The 21,423-nt window shown below is 41.8% G+C and overlaps 2 protein-coding genes across 3 annotated transcripts; one reads left to right on the top strand and one right to left on the bottom strand.

The window, feature by feature from the left end:
* Positions 1–333: 333 nt before the first annotated feature.
* Positions 334–18,876, bottom strand: heatr5b (HEAT repeat containing 5B). 2 transcript variants are annotated; one of them, XM_076162294.1, is made up of 36 exons: positions 18,705–18,876; positions 17,996–18,199; positions 17,696–17,907; positions 17,045–17,153; positions 16,685–16,834; positions 16,147–16,318; positions 15,880–16,037; positions 15,538–15,787; positions 13,884–14,039; positions 13,510–13,760; positions 13,264–13,375; positions 13,017–13,169; positions 12,823–12,922; positions 12,565–12,674; positions 12,320–12,483; positions 12,006–12,181; positions 11,784–11,889; positions 11,496–11,686; positions 11,094–11,253; positions 10,650–10,839; positions 10,281–10,450; positions 9,996–10,137; positions 9,702–9,899; positions 9,184–9,438; positions 8,207–8,388; positions 7,971–8,039; positions 7,181–7,360; positions 6,835–7,075; positions 5,838–6,062; positions 5,025–5,152; positions 3,618–3,762; positions 3,142–3,414; positions 2,779–3,003; positions 2,545–2,696; positions 2,210–2,423; positions 334–1,456 (listed from the first exon to the last, which is right to left on the bottom strand). In XM_076162294.1, the coding sequence occupies exons 2-36, from the start codon at positions 18,119–18,121 to the stop codon at positions 1,149–1,151; spliced, it is 6,153 nt and encodes a 2,050-aa protein (XP_076018409.1). In that variant the 5' UTR covers positions 18,122–18,199; positions 18,705–18,876; the 3' UTR covers positions 334–1,148. The 2 variants fall into 2 exon arrangements, with proteins under 2 accessions (XP_076018409.1, XP_076018401.1); XM_076162286.1 differs by having other exon boundaries at positions 15,493–15,787.
* A 100-nt stretch (positions 18,877–18,976) lies between these two features.
* gpatch11 (G patch domain containing 11) lies at positions 18,977–21,226 on the top strand. The gene is made up of 8 exons (XM_076162304.1): positions 18,977–19,126; positions 19,288–19,514; positions 19,603–19,644; positions 19,736–19,856; positions 19,943–20,033; positions 20,257–20,382; positions 20,489–20,570; positions 20,650–21,226. Exons 1-8 carry the CDS (start codon positions 19,077–19,079, stop codon positions 20,703–20,705), a joined length of 795 nt encoding a protein of 264 aa, XP_076018419.1. The 5' UTR covers positions 18,977–19,076; the 3' UTR covers positions 20,706–21,226.
* The last annotated feature ends 197 nt before the right edge of the window (positions 21,227–21,423 follow it).

Consider the following 21,423-nt stretch of genomic DNA (forward strand, 5'->3'; position numbering starts at 1 on the left):
TCTATCCTGTATCAACATGTTTTTATTTTTTACCTTCATATAAATACAGAACATATGGTAAATTCATTCATTGTAAGGCTTTGCTGCAAACCCAAATAGTGCATAAAAACCCCTAGCACCACCTGGGCCAGCCTACAGAAATTATTTACTTCTAGATACTAGGAGTACAAATATAAATGCAGGACTTTTATTCAGAATAGAGAATTTTTCAAATTTCCTAAGAAATACTGCTTAAATGAAGGGTAGACATCATAATAATTTGAAATTCCTATTGGGTGTATATTGAAAAATGTTATCTTCGTAGGCCATACCAATAACATATAGAGAACAGGCTAAGGTCAAAAGCAACTTTATTGAAAGATCTCAAAAGAATGAAGTTGGCATATCATATGTGAACATAAATGCAAGTACCATCATATCATGGCAGCTGATGCTCACTCATATGTAGCTATTACAGATGCAGTTATGGAAAATTGCCCTGAAACAAAGAAATACAGCATGTACGCAAAACACAGCACACAGTATTTATTACATTTTTGACAGTAGTCAATTTTATTTCTACTTTAAGAATTGGAATTTCTGCCCAAATAATTCAAGAATTAATATTCTATATGATCCAATAAAATACCATTCTGTGCTCACTGTCAAGATTAAAAGTAATGACGTGTTATAGAACTTATCATAGGAGTTTTTAGAACAACTAACTATTTCAAATAAAAAGCAGCATCTATTGGTAACAATCATACATTCTATTATTTGCTCAGTTCTTGAACTGACATCCAGAAAAATTCAAAAACTGAAAAAAAAAACTTCAGAGGATAGTCATTCTCACAGTAAAGCAAGACTACAGAGGTGCTAACAAAAGGGCAATGATCAGAAATCAAGAAAGAAAGTCCTGAAAATAGTATTTAAATTGTGTCTCTTTACATACAGTATGTGCAACAACTCTGGAAATGATACATTTGAGCACAGACCATTTTTCCTATATATTCTGTTAAAAATGGACATTCAAAGGCCTTTTTGATATTTACATAATTGCCTTCTTGACCTGAAGAAAACAGAGACATGATGTGGTATTCTACTAAAATAAAACAAAAACAAAAATCAGCATTGAAGTAAACTAAGAGGGTGAAAGGCTTTGTGACTGTTTAGAAGAAGCTCGTCTTGAGTTTGATGGTTGGTGCAGCTTGCACAGTTGGCTGAGTTTGTCTGGCAGCAGCTTTAGCTTTACTGCTGGCCTGGTTTGCCAGTATGGCAGATTCTAGGCGGGTTTTAAGCTCAGGTGCTGCTCCAATTACAATCTTAAAGGCAGCAGGGTAGAGAGGGCCAATGCGCATTAAATTCTGAAGGGCAAAATCATGCAGGCCTTTCGAGAATTGGGGTGCAGAGGAGATGGCATTTTCATCCAAAAGGTAAGAGATGAGGGTTGGTACAAGTAGAGCCAGTAACTGCACACCTATTGAACACATCACAATAACATGTCAAAAAAATAAAGATCCAGAACAGCAGTACTAATCAAAATTCTCCAACAACACCATCAACACATCTGAAAGGGAGTTAATTTGAACAGAACAAAAACAGACACAAGCCCAGATTTTTTTTAGGTACCAATTGTTACCAAAAGACTCCAGCAAATCAATGAACCACTTTGTGACTGTAATCTTGCCTCTTAATTTACATTTGGAACAACAGTCAGCTGAAGGAGTCAATACAGAGTCCATGAATGGGGATGAGACATGCAAACATCTAAAAATTAATGAAGTTCGCCAATATGTGACGCACTATACCAACTGACTCTCAATTGATCAAGTCTGAAATCTATTAGAGCTTAAGGATAGCAGATTCGAGAATCTGCTTAAACACAAATGGTAGCATGAACCACTTCAGTCTAGAGTAATTTAGATATTTATATATATATATACATATATAAGTCCTTCATAAAGAGAGCAGATTTATGCATGTGTGCAGAGATAAAAACATCAAACAGAAAAAATTTAAAGAAAAATAAAAGAATAGCAAAACATAAAGCAAGTCAAAAGGTAAATCCAGTGCAGGGATTCCAAACTATGTATTTCATACTCTCTTCGACAGATCTTAGGCAGCCTGTGCATTCAGCTAAATATGGCATCGTAATGGATCTACTTTACTAAAGCTTAATGCTCTAATGGAATAAATACATTATTAGAGCATCTGACAAAGGCATACTCACGATTCTCCTCTTCCCCCATGCCGACAAGATTTTCCAGAACCCTGATGCCTTCCTGGACAGCCTGCAACTCCGCAGCAGACCCTGGCCGGCTGCGATCTACTGCCTTTAGCTTCTCAACCATGAGCGGAGCTAGTGTGTGGATGTAGGGGGTAGACAGGGCACGGCTGGAGTGTTGGAACACCGACAACAGCAACTGGTAACACCGGGCCTGGACCTGTGGCAAAAGTAATAAACTCACTCCTATAACATGGCAGCACACTTCTCCAACATGATTTAAATATGTCTAGGTTTATACAACATTCTCATTCCTCGGTTGTGTGTGTAAGGGTACTTACCCCGTGATCACTAGAGTTGAGGGCATTAAGGAAGCGGTCCATGCAACCCTTCTGTAGGACTGTTACTCCTACAAGTTCATTGCTGGCAGACAGCAGGAAGAGTGTAATTGCTGTCAACATACTGACCTCATCCATATCAGGCCTGGACTCATCTACAGAAATGCACAAGAGTAAGCAATGTCAATCTTTCGGCTCGTCAGAGGTCAGGGTCAGATAGAGTGTCTGTGTACTTACCTGGCTGCGAGTACTCCAGTACAGAGGCAAGGCTGCTCCTCACAAGCCCAGTCCACTCTGTGTGTATGCTCTCTGCCCGATTCAGCGGCGAGGTGATGATGGTCTTAATGCCCTGTAGGCTAGCCGACACAGGTGCAGGCACAGAGTTGTCAGCAGTCTTAACTGCAGTTTCTCTCAGTACCCCGGTAATTAGGAAGAGCACAGTAGGAAGTATGGTCATGCTTCCTGTTGAGGCAAAAATAAACAGCCTTCTGTTTCACAAATGTTCACCACATGTGTTGTAATGATTTTTTTACAGGTATGCCCACAAAGATACCAAAGCAGTTGCAAAGGTTTGTCAGTGTCTCAATGTGCAGGCCTCACCAGCGGGAGAGCAGAGGGAGGGCAGTTCTGCCATGATGGAAACAGTGTTCGCCACCAGACATGCACTCTCCTCAGACAGACGCTGGGGCCTGAGGGGCACATGGCTGGGTGACTCCTTCATGCGCCTATTGAGTTGTGGCAAGTGACGAACCAGGATGAACACCAGTAGCTCCATGGCTGCAAACACTAGAGACTTGCCAGGTACAAGCTCCCCTGTGTCTCCTCCTTCCCCTGGGGTAGACAGAGAGTCTTTCTCCCCGTCTTCATCTTTGCCTAAGCAAATAACCATTGTTGAGTGCGCTAGATCAATGGTAACAACTGTAAAATGCTGACGGTTTAATTGGCATTTTAAGCACTCGTATGCCCAGTCATCCTCCCAGAATTGTTATTGTTTTCAGAGTGTAATAATTTCAATAGGCCATGCAATGTAAAAAAAAGACAAAGATTACGTATGTTACTATGTGTTCATTCCTCACCCTGACTGGCTCCCTGCTTCTGCATGTGATCCTGGGCTGCCCTAATAGTCTCCTGTACCACAGCAATGACCTGCAGTTGTACGGTAGGAGGGTCTCGGGTCAATAGCAGCCTGTGGAGAACGTTCAGCAGCTCAACTGCCAGCAGCTGGAAGAGAAAATAATAGAACAACTTACGTAAATGAAACATGCAGCGAAACATTGCAGTCGGATAAGACTGTCGTTGTGTGTTCGCAATTAGTGTGAAATTAAGGTCTAATTTACGAAGGCTGCAGCTAATAACACAATCAGCAAATGGACCCACCTACTAATCTCATTTGCTGTGTGAATTAATTTAAAAGGTGCAGTTGAATGGTGGAACAACTGTCCAACATGGAGCCCTCAACAAGCTCAGACAATAAAATCGCAAACATAAACAATGAAGTAAAAAAAAATTATCTAAACATTTTACCAACTTCAGCTGCTACAAACTGAATTTGGTTTCTATTACTCGTAAAATCTACGCAAAGGCAGTCACCAGAGGAACTACTGAGGAAAAAAAAAAAGCCTGCTAGATGTTGCTGTTCCTGAAGATGAAACTGGGATGGACAGAGGCTGATTACTCTGCCACAACATTTGTGATTCTGTGCGACACATCACAGACTCTCTCCTTGTCTATGAATGTGTTTGCTGACAGAAGGGGGGACAAGCTGTATGCAAGCCACATCCATACTCCCATTTAGTGCTTTGAATATCTTCTTTGGATATGGGGAGATGGGGAAATTGTAATTGCGTGTTCAGCACCAGGGACAGTGCGCGACAAAATGTGGACTGTGATACAGCAGCGGCTTTAATAGCGGCTTTGCTAATTTATGCCTGCTCTTTGGAGGTGGACAGATTTCACATAGAATTGACCCCTACTAATTGTGCGATACTTTAGTAAAGTCAATGGAATACGTAACTAACCACGCTTATAATACCCCAGCACATTATTTGCGAGAACCTCCCTTAAATGACTTTCAGAGAGTGACTCTATACAGCTCCTGCAGGTCAAACCCTTTTAATGCTTTCACTCCATCATACTCATCTGTTCTGGACAATTGCCAATTAGACCATCAGCAGTGATTCATGATTGTAGTGAAGAAATCTATACGGAGTGATGGAAACTATAGTAACATAGAACTATATTTTCACTGGAGCTTATTCATTCAAATATATGTGCAAAATTATCCATATTTTCAGCATTTCGCATTGTGACTGTATTTTGCTCTACCGAATTTAAGTTTAAACTACAAAAATCTAATTCAAAATCTAATTCACAAAAAAACACGACAGAGTTCTACAATCAGGAACATTTCAAACATAGAAAATAGTTCTGTATTTTTCTACCCTATATCTGTAACTACGTCTAAACACGAGATGTGCCTTTACCTGGTCCTCTGCGATGTGGATCTTAGCACAAGGAGATTCTAGTAGAGTCCATAAGGCGTGCAGACAGGACATCACATGTTCGATGGGCTCCTCAGGTCGGGGGAAGCACAGAAACTCAATACTGACACCTGAGTGACACAACATAAAAATGCACTTAGGCCATGTCCACACTATTCAATTTTGTATTACCTGCCACCACCCTTTCATCGTTGGTAGATGCTGCATGGATGCATGGCAGCAAAGCTAATAAAAATTCCAAAAGTGTTGCATCTTTCTTCTAAGATACGTTCAACAAAGAGGATATGAGGTTTGATGCTAAATCAGCAAAAGATTGACCTCCCTGTCTTCATCAGGACAGTGTTACTTTATAGGTGATTGGGGATGGGAGGCATGAATGGACTCGACCTGGTAACACCAAAGTGCCAAATTAGCACAGTGTTGTAACTAGGAGATCGCCAAACAATACAGTATATGGTTAACTGAATTGACTTGTAAAAGTACCAGGATGGAGAGACATGTCTGTGTGACATCTAACATGTTTGTTGTATGAGTAGGGTTGTTTCCCCTAAGTGAGAATCTTGTTTGCGCAGCCTAAACTCCATGTATGACTGAAGCAACACATAAACACCGCGGCGGACTTCTACTGAAACAGCTCTCAGCAGAGGCACACCTTATATTTTCCTAATCCAATGGTTTATGCATACTATCATACAGATTATGACTCTAATCTTCATCCATCCCAGAATTTAAAAAAACAGCCTCCCATCATTTACAATTTGAACAGATAACTGCTGTGCGCTTCTTTTTATTTACCCAGCATAAGATGCATTCTATCTTTGACTGACTCCTCAAACGTCTTGGGAGTAGAAGAGGCTGCTAGAGCCCTGGAGGGAGCTGAGGGGGACTCTTCCTTTTCTTTGTCGATTCCGAATCCAGTGCTACTCAGCCACAGGGCCACAGCATGCAGGACGGGGGCCCAGGAGCTGCGGTAATGGAGCCGAGCTGTGTCTATAGTCTCTGGGGTATAGAAGGCCCCACCTGAATACAGACAAGACAGTGGGAAAAGACAGTTTTTGTCAAATTACTTTCAAATCCAAACTAAATTACGTACAAATTCACCAAAGCAGACGTGCTGTAATCCAAATACTGTCTTCTACAAACAACTGCAAAACTATTTATGTTAAGTCCACCCGTAACTGTCATATATATGTGAAGTTCAGTTTTACAGTTTGTGATTTTTAAGACTAAAGTGTAAGGGCAAGTTTTGGTAAGGTTACAGGCTACTGACCTGTGACATGTAAATCTGTTAATGGACTTGTAGAAACAATAGAAACCCTTTGATGTTTATCCTACTGAACCAAAAGAATTTTGAGCTTGACAGAAAACTCCAAGACAGGCCCATGTTTAAACATCTAAATTAGATTAGATTGAGCATATTAGACAGGAGTTTATATTTTTTGGAATTAGTTTTATTAAAAGTAGATAGAAGCAAGCTAACCTTGTTCTTGTTCAAACTAATTATTGAATAAGAGACTGAAGAGAATAAGTGAGCTAAATTTCTAGGGAACTAAAAGTGCATCAAAGACTCCATGTTCCTTTACACATTCACACAGGATTATTAGTATGTGAGGACTTCTTGTGATTTAGGAATTAAATCCAACATCTGTGTTTTTCACAGGCGAATTTGCAAAGGCAAACATCTGTATTTCTCTTAACGATCATATTTCACACCCAAATCCCAAATACAAGTTCTAATATCAAAATTCTTAATTCAGTTCAGTATACACAAAAGTGGGAAACCATTTTGTACCTTCAGGTGGCAATTGACTGGAAAATTCAGCAGGCAGAGTGAGCAGAGCGTAGTCTCTGAGCATAGCCAGCCACAGGTGGCTGAGTGAGGGCAGTTCTGGCTGCACCAAGGTGATAAGACTGTCAGGTGGGAGCACGTCTGCGCCCAGATCATCCTCATCCTCATCCTCATCTCCAGTTCGCACTGGTTTGGCTGGCTTGGACTCTGCCTCTTTCTTGATCTTCATAGATACCACAAACACCTGTGCAAGAAAACCAACTGCAGTATTCAGCTTTCACTCTATATGGTTTACGTTTTTTTTTTTTAAATATGACACCGTAATTTTATTTAAGTTCTTCAGTCCCACCTCGGCCCACGCCTTAAGAACAGCAAGCTTTTCCATGGTGGTAGCACTCTCACTGTAAAGTTGGCTGGAGGAGCCTTTCCCCGCCTGCACCTTATCCAGTGAAGACACCAGCAGGTTGTGTACTCGCCGCAGGTCATTGAGGTCGCTGACTACGCCGCTACCAATCCATGTACTACACACCTGTCAACACAAACAAGGTTCAAAAGAGACATGACGACAATCTACCTACCGTCTTCATCTAACCATTATATATTTTACATGGAAAACCAATCACGTCATAAAAAAGGAAGGGGGGGCGGGTCAAAGGACAGTTTGATCGGACTGATATTAGAACTGGACAAGTGGCGAGATTACTCCCTTCTGAGTGTGTGCGCAGGTCAGTAAAGATCGAGACCAATAGTGGCTTGAAAATACAGATTATGGGAAATACAGATCTGTACATAATGATGCAATGCTCTTAGCAATAAGCCTGAGGTTTGTTCAATGACTTTTCTCTGTGGGTCGTGCCAATGCTCGCGTTTCTTTGTTTGCCGACTCATACGTACTTAGCACATTTTCCATCAGGGACATTAAGTTATTTTTTTTATTTTTTTAAAGAAAACAACTAATTAAAAACTTATATCAAAGCACTTTCCATTACAGCCTCTCCTCACGAGTCAAAGAAGCCAAAAACTTGACGCTGCTGGTTTCTAAAGGAATGCTGAGGTGTAACTGACTATTTTATCATCATCAATACTACAAGGGCTATAACAATTGAAATACAGGATAAAGAAGGAGGTGGGAACCTTACCTGGCACGCCTTAGCTGTTATGTCAGATGGTGTATCAGGTGAAAATGCTGGTCTGAGGGCAGCTCCAACCTATAGCAAATGTATACATGCTTTGTTTGCAATAAACAGCTTTTGTCTGTTGTATTCCCTTAATCAACTTCATCACATGAAAATGCTGCAAAAGTGCAAAAATAAATATAGACCCGACCCGTGTCGGTTTTGTACTTCTGCCGCTATTTTAGACGATTATGACTCACGTTGGCCTGGTATTGTTCCAAGATTACATGACCTGGGAACTCTGGCTCAGGGACAGAGGCAAACTTCTTGATAATGTCCTCCAGGGCTTGCAGGCCAGCCATCCTCAGCTGATTACTGTGATCTGTGGCGGCCATGAAGGCCATGCGGATGAGGTCAGACAAATGGCGCACCAGCAGATCTCCTAGATAAAGGAATGCAACATAAATAATCAGGGACTGTGTAAACAATGGAGTATACATTAATTAAATTTAGGAATGTGATTAATGTTCATCTTTGTTTGCAGTGCTTTGGCAGTGGGTTATACAACACATATCTATCCATTGATTCAAGGATTAGAATGAACTTTTTGCCCATCAAAATGGATGAATTTTTAATTGAGACAGAAGTATAGCCAGCCTCTTGTGAACATCAGACAACTTTCAGTGAAAATGAATTGGGAAAAAGCTTAAAGTCAGACAAAGTTGTGACCATGTTCAGATTTTTGTCCTTGCTGTGAGCCAAAAGTAAACAAGATATTGGCCCCAAAGTTGGGATTTAATTGCATTTTGTCTGAGGTGACACTTTTTGAGGGATTAGATGGACACATCAGCATGCAGACGGGAATCCACTCAATACCAGTCACTAAATTTAGCAAAGCTTCTCTCATAATTGAGGACTAGAGGCTAATCGCTGTTCTGTGTTCTTGCTGTCAAGCCGATTTCCCGATTTCAGAGAAGTGTGTATAAACAAAGGCTCCACTGTCTCTCACAGTTACTCATCTCTAACTTTGTTCCATCATGTAAAAGCAAAATGACACATAAGCTCTATCAAAAAACTCAAGCTCAAGTACAGCACACATTTCAGCATCAAAATGAGTAAAATTAACCTCTATCTATGACCAACTTAGGAGCTGCGTTGATTGTTGTTGTGTCTAGAGTGGCCTGAATCAATTACTTAACTCTGAACAACATTTTTGGAAGCATATGATGTGTGGTACCTTTGGGGTTCTTGGCTTGTGCAGACCGAGCAGCTGCCAGGTCAAAGTGCGCTTTATCTGCATTCTCACAGAGCAGAATGATGCGGCACAAGCAGTCTGCAGCAAACACCCGTGTCACCCATCGTGGTGCCACTGAAGGCTTAGGCTTGTCATCGTCACCCAGACCTGTAAACATTGTGTCATCGTCCATCTCGTCTTTTTTCTCAGAGTCTTCTTCGTCCTTTTCCACCTCAAAGGTAACTGCTGCTCCCACATCTGCAAAAGTAGTTTACCATATTAATGATATGAATATTTTAAAATTATTAATAAAAATACAAAAAATAAATGTCTAAGAGAAAGAACGATGAGAGAAAAGAACAGTACTTATTTCATATATCTGGTGTTGTACTGTTTGCCTTCACGTCTGCATTACTAGACTTCTTCCATGTGTTACCTTTCCCACTTTCTGTTCCAAGCTTTGCAAAATACATTTTCTTTGGAAAAAAATTGTAACAACAAAAATAATAAGGTCTCATTACGCTGTGCTGTTGGGGCACCCGTGGTGGCTGCCAGAACATCCTTGCAGAGTTTTAGCCAGTGAGAAAGCTTTTCCACAGCAAGGGACGAGAGCATGTGGCCCAGTGTGTCATGGATGTCTGAACACAGCTTCCTGTCTGTCTCTCGATCCAGCATGCCGAAGAGAACCCCCTCCAGGCCGGTCTCTGTGATGTTCAGATCTGCACCAGAAGACAAAGTCAGAGTAATGGTCACAGTGTGCTGCTGAGGAATCTTAAACATACAGAGAATGCTCTTGTCAGTTCCACAGTACGCACTGATGGTGGTGTCTTTCTCTCCGGACCTCTTTGCCAGGCTCATGGCGTACTCGCAAACCTCTGCTGCCTCTCTCTGGGCGAGCTGTCTGAGGCACGCCACGGCAGCACGACGCAGCAACAGATGAGAGCTACATAGATGCATCTGCAGGGATCCAGAAGAGACAATTCAGAATGCAACTCTCTTCAAACACATGCAGGGCAAAATATCTGTTGCAAATTAACCTTGCTTTAACCACAAGTAAAAATGCATGTGCAGTACTTAATGCATGTCCAGAAGTGTCTTACACATAGACAGGGCACCAAACTGGACAGGTTAACATGCCGGGGCGCAAACATGTGCAGCTGCTGCAGACAGGAAATGGCAGCTGCCTGGACTAGGGAGTCAGAGTGGTCCTGCATTATGGCACAACCGACCAGGCATGACGAGCGGATGGTAGATATCGTGGCACCATTCCCTAATAAACACACGACAGGTTAGATGAAAAGACAAGGCACAGGACATATTTTCACCCTCCGAGTGAGTCAAGTCAGTCACTGCCACCTGCTGGCGCAGGAAGAGTATGTTACATTCACTAGGCCTCGGAAAAGATTATGTATAACAAGGAGATGACACAGGTACAAAGATATTTGCGATTAAGCTACTGCCACATTTACCCTGTAGTTCTGGTCCCACAGTAGTTATTAGGGCACCCAGACAGCGGCCCAAACACTGGTGAACCTCCGTGTGGGATGGGGGCACAGTGAGGAGCAGGGTGAGCACCAGGGATAGGGTGGGCTCTACATAGCCTCTGTACATGGGTCCACTGGAGTCCACAATCAGAGCCAGAGAATGCAGAGCCCATGTCTGCCAAAAAAGGATGACAAATATTTGACTTTTCACTGTTGAAAGCAGCAAAGAGTACACACAAGAGTACACAAGTAAGAGACAAACCTGTGCTGGAAACAACAGAAATAACATTGTGCTTTTAGAATTTAAGAAAAGAGCATTGAGCATTTAACCCTTCACACCCTTCTTTTATTTCTGTCTCAACGCACTTCCCTATTCTTATCTAGCTATAGGTGGATTAAATCTTATTCCTCCCATGTTATTCTGTGTACCTGGACTTCGTGAGAGGATCCATCTTGAGCCAGAGCCAATAAGATGCTGACACTGGTCTTTAAGTGCTGGCCTGAGCCAATCCCTCCAACATATCGATGCAGACAGCCAAGAGCCAGAGAATGTCCCGTCCTTGATACAACATCACGGGCTGACTTCAGCCTGGAAACCAAGAAAGACAGGAGACATGGACAGCAGACATGGATCACATTAATTCATGGTTAGGCCATACATTTTACACAGATATTTATTGAATTAAAGAGAATCTCTCTCTATAAATAATTGCTTTGCTACTGTCTCGGATCAGATTTCTCTTGATCTTAACAAAATACAAAAATTAAATTAAATAGAAAGAAGACAAAACAAAAATATGGGAAAGATAAGGTTAGATGTGTAGATCTTACTTGTCAAAGCTCGTCTGTGCCATTCTGGCAATGAAGGTAGCCTCTCCCACCACCTGAGCCATCCTGCCCAGAGCCTCTCCAGCAGCACAGCGCAGTATGGGGTTGGGATTGTCCAAAGCTCCCATCACGAGGGCCAAGGCTGACTTACGCACCTCCTCAGGACCAAGGGTACTTTTGTTCTCCGCCAAACCCTTCAGTCAGGAAGCAGTGGAGAAATAAATTATTGCACGTATTATATTAACTGAATATCATATTTCTTTTAAGAGAGTATGAAATAGGTTTTCTCACCTTCAGGGCACTAAGCACTGCAGTAAAGATGTTCAGTTGGACTGCCTGCTGTCGAACTCCTTTAGCCTGCTTGATGCACTCGGCAAAGTGGTCCAGCATCTGCAGCCTGAATTGCAGAGTTATGGTCAAATTGTGCTTTTAGAGACAAAGTGGCAAGGTAATTGCAAATTACTACAATTATCTCAAAATGTTTCCACAGCAGCAGGGCATTCTCTCATTCACCTGTGTTTGAAGGAAACATGGGGGAAAACGACACCAAATAAAGCCACTGAGGCGTCAATGACTGACACACCCAGAGGGAGAGGCCCAGGGATAGCCTCCCCCACAGGGACACGCAGGTAGATGGAGGAGGGATCATGTTCCAGAGCTCCACTGCCTGACGCACTGTTGGGCTGCAGCTATATAGGAACCAATACAACAATATCAACACCAACAGCACTGGTCACATACATATTTATTGAATATCTGAAATCTGATTTTAGTTGGTAATACAGTATTTTTTTATTATTTTTCATATAATACATATTTGAACCCACCTGATCCTCTATGGATTTGTGGTCAGTCTCCTGTAACCAGGAACCCATGAGCACACTGTCGTCATAGTGACAAAGAGAGCGCAGCAAGGAGGTGGTGGTGTTGGCGGAGTTGTCAGTCAAAGTGAACTCAGCCACAAGCTCCCTCAGTAGGGCATTGAAGCTCCCTGTATAAGAAGATCGCAGGTTATAAAACACCGTCCCTGGTTGCTATCGAATTAACAAAATAGGCTGAAGCTGCACATTACCTTCATATGTCTTGGGTGGTAAAAGAGCCAGGATGTCATATAACCTGAGCCTCACCATCGCTGCACTTGCCTTCAGATGGGCACCATGAACCTTAATGATGGCGGGGACACTAGCAAGGGGAAAAACACAAACATCTCTGGATCTGAAATCAGTGTCTGTTAACTAATATGTGTGTGGAATTAAAAAAAATACTGAAATCCTGCAGTAGAGGAGAAAATACAGTATATATATCTTGATAATTATTAAAGTATACTAACTGGGACATCATGTTCATGGCACATTCGATGGGAGTCATCAGCCTACGGATCACGTCTTCTGTGAGCAGCTCGGGACAGTGGGCCACAAAACTACGCATGGCTGCAGACCAAAGAAAAGGGAGAGTAGGAAAGAAATGTGACATTTACATTTCAGAGCGTGCGTAGGTGGACAAGAAGACGGTGTATTTCTTTACCACACAGCGCTCCAGCTCGGCCCTCCAAGGTGACCTGCCAGGTGAAGGCGTCTCCTCTGGCCTTTTCGGCCTCCAGCTCCTTCTGGGAGCGGGGAAATACGTTCCTCCACAGCAGCAGCATCTTGGGGAGGTGATAGCGCACAAGGGAGGGACCTGGCCACACATAAACATGTATTGTATTGGCCGGGTTGACGGTGAGTGGGAGCATAGATGACAAATCAAAATCAAGGGATACTGGGAGACTCACCTAAGGTCATAAGGGCCCCCAGAAGCAACCATCCAGCCTGTGTTCGCTGCAGAGACAGTCGACTATTCTGAGCTGCTGTCCTTAGGAGATCTTCAGCTATGCTCACCACCAACTACAGGGAAGGAACCACAGAGAATTATCTAAATTTAGAATCTCTAAATTTCAGAGAGGCAGAAACGTGAATGAGGGCTAAAATGAGAGGAAACAACAACTTTTCCAAGAGAAGGAACCATTGAGGGTACAGACCTTCCCTTTGGAATGAGGGATGCCCAGAGGACACTGGTGCACACCTCCCAGTAAAGCAGCCATGGCAAAGCTGTATCCGCTCACGGCCTCAGGTGAAGATTTCAAGCTGTTGATGCGCTCGGCACAGCGGTCCAGAAGTGGTGTCAACTGATAGGGCAGTGCCACAGCCACACAACGCAGGCACCATGCAGCTGCCAAACGGGCCGCCATGCTTGGGTGGAGCAGCACTGACGTCACGGTTTCCAAAAGTCCTGAGAAAGAGGTCACACACTGTTTGGTTGGAACTATTATCTATGTAAACCCAGTCTAGTCTAATGGCTAAAACAAACATATAATACACCACATAACACAATGTGTGTGTGTGTGTGTCTCACCGACGGAGGACTCCTGGATGAGTGGTGAGGCTGTAGCACTCAAACTATGAACCAGGCTGCCCAGCTCCTTCAGGGCACAAACCATAACGTGCTGACTGGCAGAAACATCTGCTGCGCCTGCCTTGTTCTCTCCACTGATGTCATTCACAACAGCCTCTGTAAAAACACGTGGTCGCAAAAGAGAAATGGATGGAAGGATCTGTCAGTATAAAATGAAAAATGGCCAAGCTGACAAGTCATTACATGTAACAGAACATAAATACAAACAATCATATGCTGCAAATCTTAACATTGTAATGTGCAGCACTGTTAGATAAGGTGGCCTGAAACACATCACAACATGGATGTTTGTTTCTCTCTGTGGTAGATCATGTCAGTTTTGAGATCTTATTAAAATCATCTGGAGATTATTACATAAAACAGGTGTGTTTAAGCAACCTGACTGACCACCTTAGCTTCCATTTATAGCTGTCACACCATAAAAGCAAAATTCTGATCAGCACACTTCTATATATCACGAAGGCAGAGCTCTGAGGATTTGTATAGAAGCTATAAACAATAGAAAAGGGATGGGATAAATAAAGGAATTATTGTATTTAGTTTGAATACAATTAAATTACTAAAAGGCTTTAGTGACTATGTCAGTGTCAATTTCCAAAAACAGCAAGAATCCTCACAGCTCTACCTCAGAATGTAGTAATCACACAGTAACAAAGCTCACAACACAGAAGACAAAGAGGAAATTGCAAGAATGTCAAAACAGATCATTCAGGAAAAGTTACATTAAAGAAATCTGAAGCTGCTTCCGTAATTGTGGCAGTCATCATCATAGGAAATATAGAGTACAACAGAGAACAAATACAAGGAGTCCCACTTCCATCAATGTTCCAAGAAACATTTCCAAATTACTTTATTAAGTCTAATTTTAAGTGGCTCCAAAGATCCAGTTGGATGGAAGCAAGTGTAAAGTGAACAGCGAAGAGCCCATGACCAAATCTTCAAAAATCACCTAAATAGTTTTCTAAAGGTGCTCTATCATTAGATTTCCATAGGTCAAAGGTTGCAAGGCAAATCACAGAGTAAGAATCATCATTATTAAAAGGAGATAAATGTGATTCTAAGAATGATTGATGTGATGTAATGGAGAAACAAATTGGAGAACGTAAAAGCAATAAACATGCAAAGATGTCATGTTGCTGAGAGGGGAAATGGTTTGCTTCTACTGTGCATTAGTGGATATAGGGGCACATGCAACTTATCTATTTGTGTAAGCCAGTTGTGAGCGGTCAGAGGAGTTTTATTATTAAGGTTTTTACATGAATGAACAGGCAAAGCTATTATTTCAAATGCTGCCAAGCTGGCAATTGATAACGTTACTGACATTACGACACTGCAGTTAAGTCGTTTAAGCAAAGAGGGAGTGATCAAAAGTGGGAAATGTAGGAGGTGAAGCATAAAAAGGCAAGTAAGCAAAGAAAAGCCATCGGCACACACATGAAAGAAAAGAAAAAAAACATTCCCAAGGAACAACACAAGCAAAACATGCACAAATGTAGCTCTATGATTGGTAAATTCAAAGGTAAGATGATAATAATGGATGAGTACTTACTCTGTAATGCTCTGAACCGTGATATTTCCCCCCCATCCTCCTTACCCACAGCCCTCATCTGTTTGCTGATGGCTTGGCAGATTTCTTTGCCTGCTGCAATCTGGGCTTTCTCTCCAAGCAAGCCCCCCAAGGTGGCACGTAGCATGAAGGAGACACAGCGGCGTGAGTACACCGCCTCTACATGCGACTGTGTGGCCCGCGGGTGAGACACGAGGTCCAGCACATGGGACAGGAAAGTGGCAAAGTTGCGCTCCAGCCACTGACCACCAAGCGTAGTAACAAAAACAACATAAGCCTGGAAGGAAGATGGAAAAGGATTACAGATGAGGTGTTTTGATTAAGACTACGCAGGCTCTGATTGTTGTCATATCTGAGAATTTGCCTCACCTGTGTGACGCCCACCCGCACCTCCCTGCTGACAGATCCGCCACCCTTCAGCATCTCCCCACCACTCTTCAGGAAGCCAGAGCCACCTCTTAGAAAGCCAGTGGCCATTAGCTCTAGAACCTCCTCCAGGGTGGCCCGCTTCACATTCTGACGCATCACTGAGCACAAAAGATTGAAACCATTACCTCTGGAAGTGGTGAGCCGATACTAAATTAGGCAACACAGATGATAAACTATGCCCAGAATATGCATGGCAGAACAACTCACCAGCTGCTTGTTTGGGCAATAGGGCAGTGGCCATGACGGTCCCCAGCAGTTTAGCAACCGCTACGCGAACACCATAGTTGGATCCTTCAAGGGCCTTGTAGCACAATGTGGCCATGTTCTCCAGCTCTGTGGTCCACATGAAGACTGCCTCATTCTGTAGCTCCAACAGACACTGCTCATGCAAAAAGAAAACAAGGCAACATATTAGCATTAACCTTTAAAACCTGCACAGACAGGAAAGTGTGTAATATTTAGTTTTTATTGATAGATTGGATGGATGAATGCTCATACCGATCCATGAAATAGAATCCATCCATAAAAAATACATTACAATTGATGCAAAGTTTTCAAACCAGAGAATTCATAATAAGTTACAGATTTGCTTCACACATCTGAGCCCTGTTAACATAAACAGAAATTATCTGGTGCCCCCATCACACTGGGCTGTTCATTAATGTTGGCATTAAGTCAGTTTGACCCTGTCCCTTGACTTTTTGTTGACTGGTCATCTCCAATAGACTCTATCTCTGCGACCAACCTTTGCTACGGCACAGCGCACAGCCATGGATCTGTCTGTGAGGAGGGAGCGGGCATTCTTGTAGATATCTCTGTGGCATGAAGCTGCAGCCCCGCCTAGGCCACTGAGAATTTTCTGCAGGCTGCGGAGGATCTCTCCTCTACCTTGGGACTGCATTGATGGAGCAAAGAGGGAATTAGTCAGATGTGATTAAAAATCAAAATGCATTGCTGAATAATATATGTCTTAATCTATCAATTAATGCTCAGATATTCCAATAAACACCATAACCCATCCAATCCTCCCATAATCATATAGACAACTGTCTGTGCCATGTCACAGTAAGTGATTAATTTGTATTGTTAATTGTTAATGTCATACCTCTGCACTCTTTAATGCCTTCAAAAGGTTATTAATGGTATCAGGGAAGGAGCTTCCCAGCATCCTGCCCATCTTCTCATAAAAAGCCCCAACACATGCCACAGCAGCACTGCAAGAAAAAAAAGTTGATATAATCACAGTTTTAGTGTAATTTCTATGATTATTTGGTTGCATTTGATTTGGCTCAGAATCTATACTATCCTCTTTCTGTAACCTGTAAACCATGACAAGTCACGATAATAACTTCATAATAAACAACATGTGTCATTTTGATCTCCAACTTCACAATACATCATTATCTATAATATTGACCCTCACTGCAACAAAAATGAATAAAACCCTGCATATCACCACTGATGTGGTTTCACTAACGGCTGTAATCCATTAGTGTCAGCAAGAAACATGAAATATAATCTGCTCATGGACCCATAATCCTCCCTTTCTAAACACGAGATATCACTTTTCAGATTAACATTTGGTTTAACTCCTAATAGCAGTGAGCATAGAATATACAGTGGCGTAGTTTACAACTAAATGCAAATGTGAATCATCTCAAATGTACTGCAAATTATCATAGATTGAAGATACAGAAATGTACACATGGACTGAAATAGTACAATATACATATTGCTTTGATGTACTATTGCTTACAGTTTTGTTGGCAGGTACGCAGGTGTGTCATCCTTGCTTCTGATGATATCATTGCATTTATCAAGAGTCTGGAAGACAGTGAACGTGTCACCAATGCTGTAGAGGGTAGCCAGGTTTTTGGCCAGCAGTTTCCTAGTTGGCGGTCCAGGGGCACTGCTGATCAGTCCTGTTAACTGTTCAACCAGCTTCTTCTGTTTTTCCTTCACATCCACCTGTTATTCAAACACATCAACGATGCATAACTGTGCACCACTTGTAGCAAATGTACTCAGGACACAACGCTGGAATATGAACAGTCACCTTATTTGCTGCCACAAGCACTTTATCCAAGAAGCGGAGCCATTCAAAGATGAAAACAGGTCTCTTTGCTTCAGTGATCTGGGCCAAAGCTTCTTCATTAAGCAGCAAACTGTGAGCCAGCTCCATGATGAGGACCCACTGATAACCTTCAGCACTGACTGGAGAACCAGGGATCTTCTCTCACAGGAAGGTTGAACAGTTTCTCTGCAAAGTAACATTCGAGAAACTGCTCGATCAGACTGCTTCGCGTTAAATCCGGTTGTTATATATTAAGTGAGATAGTAGCTTGTTGGAGAACCGCATCACCGACAGACATTTTAGTTTACAGTATGTCACCCGGACGACTTTTGTGCAGTGTGTTTGTTTGTACCGGAGGACAGGAACTGTAACGCGCAAGTAGTTATAAATAGCTGGACGTTTTTATTACGTGCTCACATATGACAACGTACCTAATGCAAACGTTAATGTAAAAGCTGGCTAACGCTGAGGCTTGAAGGTTATGTTGACAGGAACCTATCTACAGCTGTTGATAACCGAGCTGGTTAGCAACCAAGCTAGTTCCGACCAGGAACAGCCTGAACTCTGGCTATCGAAGACACTAGTCCAGGCCGAACATGAACTAAACATCAATATATATTCATCTAGCTAAAGCACAAAGTATTACCTTCCTTGAGTGTGAAACATGTCTAAGGTAATATGTTTATCTTACCTGTGTTTCGATAACCAAGGATGAATGACGACGTATCGTTGGAGTATCGGCGGTGCCGCATTAAAACTTGTCCGATGTGAAACTAATATCAACAAACTATGTATGTGCGACGCAAATATAGGACATGTATAAATATGTTTGAAATTGTATATATTCTATATTATGTGTATCCGAGATTAAAAAGCTTCTTTCAAAGAAGTTTGTTTCCGCTGAATGTAGCGGAACCTTAGAGTTGTTGCGGTGCGTGCCGCTACTCGGAATGTTTCGTTGAACGGATCAAACATCGGTGGAAGCTAAATTTTCGTCCACCACCGTATTATTACCCCAAGGGCCGCATTTGTTCTTTTATTTGTTTTGATCTACGTTAACAAAATGTCCGACGAGGGAGAGGATTATATGTCTGATGCTTTTCTCAGTCAAATGTACGTGTTTTGTGTGACTTGTTTTTTTTGTTATTATTGTGTAGACATTGCTACACAGGAATCCATGTTGATCTTGAACCTGAAACATATGAAATGTTGAATGTGTCCTAGCATGACCTCTGTTTATCCTTATTATTTCTACATCTTCTTACATGTCTCAGGAAAGATGTGAAACCAGGCGTCACCATGGCGAGGCGTGTAAAAGAAGCAATGAGAAAGGAGGAAAAGCAAAAGGAGACCAACGTCAAGAATCGCCAGAAGACCTACAAAGAGCAGGAGAAAGAGAGCCGAGAGGCAGCGTTACAGAGCTCCATCACCAACCAGAACAAGGGATTTGCCCTCCTGCAGAAAATGGGTTACAAAGCTGGCCAAGGCCTCGGGAAGAAAGGTAAGTTTCCTCTGTCGTGCATTTCTCATTTCCAAACTGGTTTAGCATTTTTCCTTTGACTCCACGATGAGCTCTTTTATCTCTTCAGGGGCTGGAAGAGTTGATCCGATCCCACTAAGTATCAAAACTGGTAGGTATTTCACTTTTAAATCTAAAGTTTATTGGGGAAGATGTGCAGTTGAATTGATTGTGTATGTTCCGTTTTGTCTGCAACATCTCAGACAGAGGCGGTATTGGAATGGAAGAGGTGAAGAAGAGGAAGGCTGAGGAGGAACTTGAAAATTATCGGCAGAAAGCCAGGAGGAAACAACAACATGAGACCAAATCCCTGGAAGATTTTAGGTGAAGTCCACGAGGTGTTGCTCATTATTTTGGTGTATGACTGTGGAAGTGTTAAAAAGTGATATCTATGTGTTCATTCATCCCAGGGTGAGGTTAAGGACTGAGAAAGAGGGGCAGAAGATCGAAGGTGATCTCAGGAGGAGTCAGCGAGCCTGTGAGCAGCTTGACAGTCAGAAGGTTGGAAGAATTACAGTTATAAAACACATATTCAGGACATCAAAATAAGTGATTACAGTATATCTTCAGAGTTTCAAAGCTTTTTGCAAGTTAGTTTGTGTCAGTTGTAGTTGATTATGGGGAAATGTCACACCTGGCTCAGAACTTATCAATATACCCTCGTGCAGAAAGGGCAAAGGGGTTTTGTGTGATTACTTTTCTTTGAATTCTCTTTTCACTTCAGGACATTGCTGTCCCGAGAGAGGAATGGTACTGGGCTAAAGCAGAGCCTGAGGAGGAAGAGGAGGAGGAGGAAAAGGAGAAAGAGGAGGAGGAAGAGGAGGAGGAGGACGAGACTGTGGAATTAACTGTTAGTATTCAGCTTGTGTTATTTTAATGTTTAGTCTTCATATGATTTCAATATAGTACATCAAACATTGTAATAAATGATTTTGGCATGTGCTTATATCTTCCAGTCCCTTGACAAACTGCAAATTCTGACCTCATATTTAAGAGGAGTCCATTTTTACTGCATATGGTGTGGGATCACCTATAATGGTAAGACTTGAGTCACAAATATGCTGTTGTAATTTATTTTCTTCACTGCTTCACTGATATGCATCTCTCTGTGTGACAGATGAAGAGGATCTGTGCTCTAATTGTCCAGGAGATACAGCAGCAGACCACGATTAAAGATGATATTTGAAAGCAATGTCAGCGATCACACTGGGAGGATATTTTGTTTTCCAGGCATTTTTAGTCGGAAATCTTTCATCTTTATACAATGCGGAGAAAATGACGCTTTCATTGTATTTATATTTTTTGACACGATGTACAGAGATGTTTCAATAGCTATTCCTTTTGTGTTTTCATTAAATGTTTGGAATGTTGTACCCTGGGTGTTTTACTTTATTTTCGCACATTAGAATACATGAATACAACAAATGTATAATCTTATTCTGTTCAATTTACTGTAATCCAAATCATATTATTGCTCTGTGTGTAGTTCAGTAAGTCCCCTGAAGATATTTGATGGCGTTAAGATGATTTTCAGTGAAATTAACACTGAATTTCACTAGATCCCGGTGCATTGATTGAATTTCTGGATTAGGCTACTAGGTGCTCACCAAATAATGTCTGGTAAGCAATTTCAGATAGTATGTTAAAAATAAATCTGAAATCATGAACTTCACCTATATACATGGATCAGTGCTTCCTCGTCACCTATAATAAATTTTAAAAAAACCCGGAGAAAATGGATGTTTTGGTGTCTCTTCTTCCTTTAAAATCGATTTGTAATAGATTTGGTAGAAGCATAGTGAGGCTAACAGCTATTATTTCTTTGCTTTTATATGAATGTCACATATAATTGAAAATAAATCATTTTAAGTTTAATAGCGGGGGTTATTCG

This window comes from Genypterus blacodes, unplaced genomic scaffold (assembly GCF_046128005.1).
Source record: "Genypterus blacodes isolate CSIRO-AG114 ecotype Tasmania unplaced genomic scaffold, CSIRO-AGI_Gbla_v1 ptg000012l_1, whole genome shotgun sequence".
Taxonomy (NCBI): domain Eukaryota; kingdom Metazoa; phylum Chordata; class Actinopteri; order Ophidiiformes; family Ophidiidae; genus Genypterus; species Genypterus blacodes.

Bases quoted from the DNA above. Each gene is read 5' to 3' on its own strand.
- heatr5b (XM_076162286.1), bottom strand. From the start codon at position 18,121: ATGGAGCTGGCTCACAGTTTGCTGCTTAATGAAGAAGCTTTGGCCCAG. The intron at 17,908-17,995 runs GTGACTGTTCAT...TTTGAATAACAG, and splicing joins TGCTTGTGGCAGCAAATAAG to GTGGATGTGAAGGAAAAACA. The intron at 9,900-9,995 runs GTGCGTACTGTG...CTTCTGGTGCAG, and splicing joins AGAGAAAGACACCACCATCA to ATCTGAACATCACAGAGACC.
- gpatch11 (XM_076162304.1), top strand. From the start codon at position 19,077: ATGTCCGACGAGGGAGAGGATTATATGTCTGATGCTTTTCTCAGTCAA. The intron at 19,857-19,942 runs GTGAAGTCCACG...CATTCATCCCAG, and splicing joins AAATCCCTGGAAGATTTTAG to GGTGAGGTTAAGGACTGAGA. The intron at 20,383-20,488 runs GTTAGTATTCAG...TATATCTTCCAG, and splicing joins ACGAGACTGTGGAATTAACT to TCCCTTGACAAACTGCAAAT.